The sequence below is a fragment of the Oncorhynchus keta genome, unplaced genomic scaffold (assembly GCF_023373465.1).
Source record: "Oncorhynchus keta strain PuntledgeMale-10-30-2019 unplaced genomic scaffold, Oket_V2 Un_contig_15525_pilon_pilon, whole genome shotgun sequence".
Classification (NCBI taxonomy): domain Eukaryota; kingdom Metazoa; phylum Chordata; class Actinopteri; order Salmoniformes; family Salmonidae; genus Oncorhynchus; species Oncorhynchus keta.
Window position 1 is genome coordinate 137,987 of NW_026279366.1, and position 10,985 is coordinate 148,971.

The 10,985-nt window shown below is 43.7% G+C and overlaps 1 protein-coding gene and 1 long non-coding RNA gene across 2 annotated transcripts; both read left to right on the top strand.

Moving 5' to 3' along the window:
* The first annotated feature begins 724 nt into the window (after positions 1-724).
* On the top strand, positions 725-1,402 carry LOC127919011 (uncharacterized). Its single transcript, XR_008101678.1, has 4 exons — positions 725-811; positions 863-964; positions 1,095-1,196; positions 1,260-1,402. It is a non-coding gene; the product is annotated as an uncharacterized LOC127919011 (long non-coding RNA).
* A 1,383-nt stretch (positions 1,403-2,785) lies between these two features.
* LOC118379432 (fibrous sheath CABYR-binding protein-like) lies at positions 2,786-8,306 on the top strand. The gene is made up of 6 exons (XM_052502361.1): positions 2,786-2,792; positions 4,270-4,524; positions 4,589-5,625; positions 5,665-5,859; positions 5,899-6,013; positions 7,506-8,306. The coding sequence occupies exons 1-6, from the start codon at positions 2,786-2,788 to the stop codon at positions 7,547-7,549; spliced, it is 1,653 nt and encodes a 550-aa protein (XP_052358321.1). The 3' UTR covers positions 7,550-8,306.
* Positions 8,307-10,985: the final 2,679 nt, after the last annotated feature.

Here is a 10,985-nt window from a genome sequence, read left to right on the forward strand (position 1 = left end):
CATGGGTTTAATAATAATTAGACTCAGCTTATGCAAAAAGAAAAGAAGTACAAAGACATCCAGTTTACTTCAGAACATGTTCTACGCACATACTTCCACACAAACAAGGTATCCATTCTTCCACACAAACAAAGTACCTCACATTTTAAAACACTGTGTCCTACGCACATACTTCCACACAAACAGTAGGTATCCTAGCACATACTTCCACACAAACAGTAGGTATCCTTACTTCCACACAAAAGTAGCACATACTTCCACACAAACAGTAGGTATCATTTCCACACAAACAGTAGGTATCCTACGCACATACTTCCACACAAACAGTAGGTATCCTACGCACATACTTCCACACAAACAAATCCAGTAGGTATCCTACGCACATACTTCCACACAAACAGTTTGCATATAGGTCAGACAAACACAGAACAAATGATTCCATACTTCCACACAAACAGTAGGTATCCAGCACATACTTCCACACAAACAAGGTATCCTACGCACATTTCCACACAAACAGTAGGTATCCTACGCACATACTTCCACACAAACAGTAGGATATCCTACGCACATACTTCCACACAAACAGTAGGTATCCTACGCACATACTTCCACACAAACAGTAGTAGGTATCCTACGCACATACTTCCACACAAACAGTAGGTATCCTACGCACATACTTCCACACAAACATGGGTTTAATCCACACAAACAGTACGCACATACTTCCACACAAACAGTAGGTATCCTACGCACATACTTCCACACAAACAGTAGGTATCCTACGCACATACTTCCACACAAACAGTAGGTAGGTATCCACATCCACACAAACAGTAGGTATCCTCCACACAAACAGTAGGTATCCTACGCACATACTTCCACACAAACAGTAGGTATCCTACGCACATACTTCCACACAAACAGTAGGTATCCTACGCACATACTTCCACACAAACAGTAGGTATCCTTCCACACAAACGCACGCACATACTTCCCACAAACAAACAGTAGGTATCCTACGCACATACTTCCACACAAACAGTAGGTATCCTACACATACTTCCACACACATACTTCCACACAAACAGTAGGTATCCTACGCACATACTTCCACACAAACAGTAGGTATCCTACGCACATACTTCCACACAAACAGTAGGTATCCTACGCACATACTTCCACACAAACAGTAGGTATCCTACGCACATACTTCCACACAAACAGTAGGTAGGCACATACTTCCACACAAACAGTAGGTATCCTACGCACATACTTCCACACAAACAGTAGGTATCCTACGCACATACTTCCACACAAACAGTAGGTATCCTACGCACATACTTCCACACAAACAGTAGGTATCCTACGCACGTACTTCCACACAAACAGTAGGTATCCTACGCACGTACTTCCACACAAACAGTAGGTATCCTACGCACATACTTCCACACAAACAGTAGGTATCCTACACACATACTTCCACACAAACAGTAGGTATCCTACGCACATACTTCCACACAAACAGTAGGTGAGTTTTATCCTTCTCCGTAGTTCTCACCACTGTGTATCACTACCCAGCCGACAGTTCCATTCCCCCGAGATTAGGGAAACCTTGAGAAGTCCTCCCTATGCTCTCATAGTTCCTCAGAGACCTAGCCAGGTCGGTCCAAACGCAGTTGAACTGTTCTCAGGTTTTTTTCGTCAGCACACACATACAAGTTCAAATCCTAAACTGCGCCTTGCTCAGTGTGTTTTTCCACTATACAGATACATTGTTTTAACCTAATTCCGACTAAACCTACACACATCATCAGATAATAATTGTGATTCTAATCAATTTCATACAGTTATAAGGTTTCAGAGTGGAATTATTTTATCATTATCTTTCAACATATACATTATTTTATCAAAAGGCAGGTTTTGTTAAATATTTACCAGTTATGTAGAATCTATAGTTCCCACACCCACCCATCCGTAACCTAGAACTCCTCTAGTCTAGACATACCCATGACCGACCGTACATTGCTTTGAGTTGGATATTCCTTTTATGATCATCTATATCAGGTGCCTCACTGCCATGTTCATGCTCCCATGTGTATTGAAGGGTTTTATGTAGCTGTGTGTGTGTGTGATCTTTTACTTCAGCATAGACCTCTCGTACACAGATTTCAGAATTGTCTAGTCTCTGTGCCTGTCAGGCTTCCAACCCAGAACTGGTCCAAACTGGTCTGTAGCCGCAGCAACAGATTGATTTGACAGGTCTGGCTCTACGGGTTTTACAACATCAAAGCACATGTAAAAACACTAAACCATGATTAGTTATTAAATAACATTCACCTTTTTAATGCTTTGTCTTTGTGTTTAGTATAATGGTACTTGGCATGAATTGTTTTCTAGTTTATAATTTGTAGGCTGGTTAAAGTAGTGCACACATACCAGGCAGTCAGACTACCAGCAGTTGATCAACACTGTCCAATGGCCTTAGGCCCTGTGCACATCCAAACACGACCAGGAACTGGATTGAATGAATAGTTCAGAGAACAAAATGGATCCTGACACGGTTGGCTACTCCCGAAGTGGAGTGTTAATCAGTCCTCACACACCAGCCTGTAGTAGGGTCTTTATCAACAAACCTCCAGGTTTATATCCTCACTACACAGACGAGGGGCATGACACGGCTGCTGGACTAGTCCCATGTGTTTAGACTCCCCCCAGATGGTCACGTGCCCCCCCCCCCATGGCAGAATGATGTCAAGGTATGTCATCCTGAGCCCTGAGGTGAATGGAAGGTAAGTCCAGTAGATGGTAAACAACGTTTTAATTATTTTTTTTATAAAGAGTGAATCTTCCCAGAATGTTATTACTTATTCACGTGATTTGATATCTGTAATGGCTATTCTGTGAAGGTTGTAACAATAACACTCACCCACATCTAACATGGTTACTCTGTGAAGGTTGTAACAATAACACTCACCCACATCTAACATGGTTACTCTGTGAAGGTTGTAACAATAACACTCACCCACATCTAACATGGTTACTATGTGAAGGTTGTAACAATAACACTCACCCACATCTAACATGGTTACTATGTGAAGGTTGTGACTGATTTAGTATGGTATCTGTTGTAACAATAACACTATCACCCACATCTAACATGGTTACTCTGTGAAGGCAGTGACTGATTTAGTATGGTATCTGTTGTAACAATAACACTCACACACATCTAACATGGTTACTATGTGAAGGTTGTAATAACACTCACCCACATCTAACATGGTTACTATGTGAAGGTTGTAATAACACTCACACACATCTAACATGGTTACTATGTGAAGGTTGTAATAACACTCACCCACATCTAACATGGTTACTATGTGAAGGTTGTAATAACACTCACCCACATCTAACATGGTTACTATGTGAAGGTTGTAATAACACTCACCCACATCTAACATGGTTACTATGTGAAGGTTGTAATAACACTCACCCACATCTAACATGGTTACTATGTGAAGGTTGTAATAACACTCACCCACATCTAACATGGTTACTATGTGAAGGTTGTAATAACACTCACCACACATCTAACATGGTTACTATGTGAAGGTTGTAATAACACTCACACACATCTAACATGGTTACTATGTGAAGGTTGTAATAACACTCACCCACATCTAACATGGTTACTATGTGAAGGTTGTAATAACACTCACACACATCTAACATGGTTACTATGTGAAGGTTGTAATAACACTCACCCACATCTAACATGGTTACTATGTGAAGGTTGTAATAACACTCACACACATCTAACATGGTTACTATGTGAAGGTTGTAATAACACTCACCCACATCTAACATGGTTACTATGTGAAGGTTGTAATAACACTCACCCACATCTAACATGGTTACTATGTGAAGGTTGTAATAACACTCACACACATCTAACATGGTTACTATGTGAAGGTTGTAATAACACTCACCCACATCTAACATGGTTACTATGTGAAGGTTGTAATAACACTCACCCACATCTAACATGGTTACTATGTGAAGGTTGTAATAACACTCACCCACATCTAACATGGTTACTCTGTGAAGGCAGTGACTGATTTTAGTATGGTATCTGCTGATCTGCTCCATCTTTTGTATATACAATATTTTTGTAAATACTATTCTGAAAAGCTGTGTGTTTCTGCAGGTATACAGGCAGAGCCTTTTTGTCTTTCTTGCATGACTGACATGACTTGCTTCTCTTTTCAGATGCTGTGTCTGACATCACGTCTGCCTCCATGAAGCTCCTGGCCAGTTCTGAGATCGCTGCTGCCTCGGTAGCTGAGAGGAGGCTCATGCACGCCGTCCAACACCTAGAAGACCGAACTGAAGAATCCTCACTCGCTCCCGCCGAGGACATTCTAGATTCCCTGGCGGTTCCTGAAGCTAAGGTAGAGGAGGAAGTGTTATCTGTGGAGGGGAAGTGGCAGAAGCACCAGCTGCAGAAGTCTTGGAAACTGAAGAGCCCAAACCAGAAGAGGAGGCTGTTGCTGCCCCTAATGTCACAGAGGAAGTGGTTGCTGAGGAGACCCTGAGCCAGAGGAAGTGGTTGCTGAAGAGACCCCTGAGCCAGAGGAAGTAGTTCCGGTTGTCGTAGAGGAAGCTCCAGCTGCTGTTGCAGAGGAGGAGACGGCTGCGGCTCCCGTAGAGGCTACAGAGCTCCCTGCCACTGTGGAAGCACCTGAGGCTGAGGCTTCTGCCACTGTGGAAGCACCTGAGGCTGAGGCTTCTGCCGCTGTGGAAGCACCTGAGGCTGAGGCTTCTGCCGCTGTGGAAGCACCTGAGGCTGAGGCTTCTGCCGCTGTGGAAGCACCTGAGGCTGAGGCTTCTGCCGCTGTGGAAGCACCTGAGGCTGAGGCTTCTGCCACTGTGGAAGCACCTGAGGCTGAGGCTTCTGCCGCTGTGGAAGCACCTGAGGCTGAGGCTTCTGCCGCTGTGGAAGCACCTGAGGCTGAGGCTTCTGCCGCTGTGGAAGCACCTGAGGCTGAGGCTTCTGCCGCTGTGGAAGCACCTGAGGCTGAGGCTTCTGCCGCTGTGGAAGCACCTGAGGCTGAGGCTTCTGCCGCTGTGGAAGCACCTGAGGCTGAGGCTTCTGCCGAGGAGGGACCAATAGTAGAGGAATTTTCCCCAAAAGAGGCTGCTCCAGTCGAAGAGGCAGCGCCAGTTGAGGCAGAGTTACCTGCAGCCGAAGAGGTAGCAGTAGTAGTGGAGGAAGCCCCAGTGGAGGAAGCCCCAGTGGAGGAAGCCCCAGAAATGGAGGAACCAGCAGCGGCAAAGGAGGCCTTGGAGACAGCCCAAGTGTCTGAGGATGAGGCGCTCGTCGTGGAGGCGGCGATGCTGGCAGCAGCCTCAGCCCTGGATGTCGAGGCAGTGGAGGCAGAGGCAGCCCCGGCTGAGGAAGTCAAGGAGGCCCTCTTCACTTCATGCCACCAATGTGAAGCCCCAGCTTCTGAGGCTGATGTGGCAGTCACCCCCATGGAGGTTGTAGAGGCTGCATCTGTGGGGGAAGTAGAGGCTCCCCCTGCTGGTGTGGAGGAGGCAGTCGTCGAGGGTGAGGCAGTGGAGGTAACCGCAGAGGAGCACGCCACCGATTGGCCTGCTGAGGTGACCGCAGAGGAGCACGCCACCGATTGGCCTGCTGAGGTGACCGCAGAGGAGCACGCCACCGATTGGCCTGCTGAGGTGACCGCAGAGGAGCACGCCACCGATTGGCCTGCTGAGGTGACCGCAGAGGAGCACGCCACCGATTGGCCTGCTGAGGTGACCGCAGAGGAGCACGCCACCGATTGGCCTGCTGAGGTGACCACAGAGGAGCACGCCACCGATTGGCCTGCTGAGGTGACCGCAGAGGAGCACGCCACCGATTGGCCTGCTGAGGTGACCGCAGAGGAGCACGCCACCGATTGGCCTGCTGAGGTGACCACAGAGGCAGTGGAGGAAGCCAAGGTGGAAGGTAAAGTCAGATCTCTACACTCTATTTCTTATGTGAGATATTTAGTGTAGGTTTTTAATTATTATTATTTACATACATTTAGAGTTAGGAAAAGGCAGACGATTTAGATTAATAATATTGCTTGTATTCTTTGAGTTAAGGGCCCTTTGGTCACTAACAACAGAGGACATGTTTAATTTTTATAATGTTATTAATTAGGATAAAAAAAACAAATGTAAGACCCTGTCCAATACCACATATAATACAATACCTACTGTGGCCCGTTTCTGTCCCACCTTTACTATGCCAACAGGAGAGACTGCCAGGCCAGTAAAGAGGTCCTGCTCAGTGATGTGATAGTACAGAAGGTAAATAGAATGACACACAGAATTAGAACTAGGACCACAGACAGAATTAGAACTAGGACCACAGACAGAATTAGAACTAGGACCACAGACAGAATTAGAACTAGGACCACAGACAGAATTAGAACTAGGACCACAGACAGAATTAGAACTAGGACCACAGACAGAATTAGAACTAGGACCACAGACTAAACAGGACCACATTCCATTAGAATTAGGACCACAGACAGTTTGATCATGTCACAGACAGAATTAGAACTGTGACCCAGACTTCATAGGACCACAGACAGAATTAGAACTAGGAATCTTTCACACAAACAACATTCCATTAGAATTTTGATCATGCAGTTTGATCATGTCATTAGAATTCTGTGCCCCTTCATAATTCCGTACATTTCGAATCTTTCACACAAGCAAATTACATTATTTTCCCAGCTACTGTATGTCTGCTCAATTTATTCTAATTCTATGGACAGGACACATTGGCCCCAGCTAGCTAGTAGTTGCTAATGCTTGCATGTTGCATTACACATTGGCCCCAGCTAGCTAGTAGTTGCTAATGCTTGCATGTTGCATTACACATTGGCCCCAGCTAGCTAGTAGTTGCTAATGCTTGCATGTTGCTTTACACATTGGCCCCAGCTAGCTAGTAGTTGCTAATGCTTGCATGTTGCATTACACATTGGCCCCAGCTAGCTAGTAGTTGCTAATGCTTGCATGTTGCATTACACATTGGCCCCAGCTAGCTAGTAGTTGCTAATGCTTGCATGCTGCATTACACATTGGCCCCAGCTAGCTAGTAGTTGCTAATGCTTGCATGTTGCTTTACACATTGGCCCCAGCTAGCTAGTAGTTGCTAATGCTTGCATGTTGCATTACACATTGGCCCCAGCTAGCTAGTAGTTGCTAATGCTTGCATGTTGCTTTACACATTGGCCCCAGCTAGCTAGTAGTTGCTAATGCTTGCATGTTGCATTACACATTGACCCCAGCTAGCTAGTAGTTGCTAATGCTTGCATATTGCATTACACATTGGCCCCAGCTAGCTAGTAGTTGCTAATGCTTGCATGCTGCATTACACATTGGCTTAGCTGCTAGGAAGGATACATGGATTTTCACTAAATACTGTTATTCTTTTTCCTTCCCAGGTGCACAGAGTATGAGCCTGATGTTGCTGACAGCCCAGTCCTGACTGGAGACCAGCGAGATGTGCCTTCTGGAACAGTCAACACCCACAGCTGTCAATCAAACAGGACGATCAACATAAAACACACACAGAATTAGAACTGGTTTGAATTTAATTCTATAATTCTATTTAACTCATTATATATTTAACTGTTGTCTAATGACAACCGTTGTCAACCCGGTAACTACATTCCCGGTTCTCACTCAGTTTCTTGGTCTTGTATTTTTCCCTACCCATGGTGAGGTGACACTTCTGTAAGGGTTTGAAGTCTGACTTTATTCCTAGGGTTCAGACCCAAATGACACCTTATACCCTATACAGTGCACTACTTTAGACCGGGGCCGGGGGGAATAGGGTGCCATTTGGGATGGATAACAACTATTTCTCAGTACCACCCTGTTCCCCAAGGTGTCACTGTTACCAAGCTGACAAAGACCACTTGAATGTATTTGAAGTTACGTGATAAATTATTGTGTACTTGACATCGCCTAATGAAATCTGACTATTTAGTTTTTGATTCAATGAAATAAGATCTGAATTGTTGTATTAAACAATAGGCCATTAGACAACATCTAGATAATTGTGTTCTTCAAAGACTGTTGAGTAAGTTCTGCATGGAGTTTTTTATATCCAATCAGGGAACATCTAGATTAAGTTTAGTTCTCAAGCCAGTAGACTGTTGGTAGACAGTGTTGTACCCATGTGATGTAAAAAATAAAAATTTTTTTTTCAGTCCAATAATAATTTATGTAATAGCTTTGCAGGTGGGGTGGTTGTGGGGGTGGTTATGTGTGACAAAGTAGTTTGGAAAGACTAGTTGTAGCCCAAACTATCCTATGGTTATATATTCATGTTGTCACTATAGTGTATATTTTGTATAGAAAGACTAGTTTGAAGATCCAAACTAACACTATCCTGTCACTATAGCCACGTGTATATTTTGTATAGAAAGACTAGTTTGAAGATCCAAACTAACACAAACTAACACTAGTTTGAAGATCCTGTCACTATAGTCACTATAGTGTATATTTTGTATAGAAAGACTAGTTTGAAGATCCAAACTAACACTATCCTGTCACACACGTGTATATTTTGTATAGAAAGACTAGTTTGAAGATTAACACTATCCTGTCACTTATTTAAGTTAATGTAAGTACTAAAAAAGTGACTATGATGTCATACTCAGAAACGTGTCATAAGTTGTATTTCTAAATTAAATGGAGCTGTACGCTTATTCAGAATGGACAAGTGGACTGTCCTCTTTCAACTTCATTGACATGATTCCGTATCTAATTATGAGATTCAATTTGGAGAGCCCTTTTTTTAATGGATGACATTATCAATTCAATAATTGTTTTATTATGTATAGTATCTGTTATTGTGAAGACAACATTCTTTGTAAATAAATAAAGGTGATTTAAACTGTTTGGTTGGCAATATAATTATTGTGACGTTTTTGTATACTACAGGATAAAACGACAATATTTGGGACAGTAGATGGAGCCCTATACTTCCATTCAATCCGTTTGAATGGGTAACAGTCTCATTCAGCCAATGTTTATTGACATGTATTCATTAGTGACTGGATGGCTACATGAGTAGTGGTAGTGATTAGTAGTAGTGACTAGTAGTAGTGACTAGCAGTAGTGACTAGCAGTAGTGACGAGCAGTAGTGACTAGCAGTAGTGACTAGCAGTAGTGACTAGTAGTAGTGACTAGTAGTAGTGACTAGCAGTAGTGACTAGCAGTAGTGACTAGCAGTAGTGACGAGCAGTAGTGCAAATTATATGTAAAGAAACGCACTGAGAGCAGTAGGCATACCCTTCAGAAAATAATTTGATACACAACAGAGAAATTAATTGATTATATTTCAATGCTACGAAACATAACATCAGTAGTATAAGAATTTTGGAAAATTTCGCAAAAATATAAATGATACTATTTATGGGGAAGGCAGTTCCCGTTCTGCGTGACGTCACGGCCGGTGTGTCGTCTCTTTGACCCGAATCTCTCCTCCCAGCAACAACGAGTCCAGCCCCCTTGGAAAACCCCCCCACCGTTTTATATATCGTTCAGAATAACATAGAAACGTGCTTTCACAACGACCAGAAAACCAAACAAATCCAAATCTAAGTGTATCTAGTTTTCCACTATGCGGCATAGTGATCTGGTTCGCTCACAACAACCGGTTAGTTACCGTCAGCGAGCTTTTTAACGTTTAGCACCGCTAGTTGGCTCTGTTCGGGAGGAGGTTACCGAGTGGCACAGGCAGCAGCGAGGCGTTATACCGTTGTCTGTTGTTGACTCGGCCTGCCATCACCCCTTTTGGACTGGGCAGAGGAGGCATTTCAAGGTAAAGGAGAGTCTTGTAAAACTATCCATATGCTAAATTCTGCAACACTATCTAACAACGAGCTGATAATGGTGATTACCAGAACATATATATAATATGCATGTTAGCTAACTAACTAGAGAGAGGAGGGGGTGTCACAATTTAGCCAGCGTTAGTTAATAATGGTAACTAGTTAGCTTAGTTTCTGTGGTTATTAAATAAATCAAGTCTTTTAATCAATGTTCATGTTTGAGAGCGAGAGAGAGAGGGCTCCAGGAAGTTACAGTGAAATGTCCCTCTAGTTAACTGAGTATCCCAGTGCTGTACATGTCGCCCTCGGTTGTGTTTTTAATACCATACATTTACACCGGCAATGCCCCTGGTAATGACCATTTAACCCCCTACAACCACAATATCCTATTACCCAAGAGCAGGACGACAGACAACAGTAGTGTCGGCAGTAGCTGCACAGGCGTCGGTGGGTTTTGTCCATCACTCGTAGCTACTCTGATACATTTTATATTTGTGTCGTTTATCAGACACTCTTTTCCAGAGCGATTTACAGTAAGTAGTGAGTGGATACATTTTCATATTTCATTTTCGTACATTTATTAATAAGTTAATCAGATTAGATAAAAACAGACGTTACTCTGTCTGTCTGACAGCAGCGTTATCTTGCCCTAGATAAGATGATGGCGGCACTTGACATTTGGCCTGTAATAACTGCTTCCCTCACAAGGAATTTGTGACGAGCTGCTAATGCAAACAAACTGATAACTAACTAAATGAGAAGCGCTGGCCTAGAGTAACCTTTGAACCAGCGAGCTAGGCCCTGAAGGATAGTTATCTCACAAGTGAACAACGGTTTCAGCCTGGCACCCATGTCCTTGTTGGGCAACCAGTAACTAGAGTCCAACAGACACCGTTTACACAGTGAAACTTGCAGTGTACCGACTGTTGAACAGAAAGCTTACCTTTGACTTGAATATTACATATTGGGTGAATGTTTGGTTGGTTCCCAAGAGGGGGGTGGGAAACCAAGGTCTGGTGGTGGGATGGACCCCAGGGTTACCATAGTGATATGAGAAGGGGTAGTGGGGTGGCAGGGGA

Bases quoted from the DNA above. Each gene is read 5' to 3' on its own strand.
- LOC118379432 (XM_052502361.1), top strand. The intron at 4,525-4,588 runs GCCCAAACCAGA...GTTGCTGAGGAG, and splicing joins GAAGTCTTGGAAACTGAAGA to ACCCTGAGCCAGAGGAAGTG. The intron at 5,626-5,664 runs GTAACCGCAGAG...TGGCCTGCTGAG, and splicing joins TCGAGGGTGAGGCAGTGGAG to GTGACCGCAGAGGAGCACGC.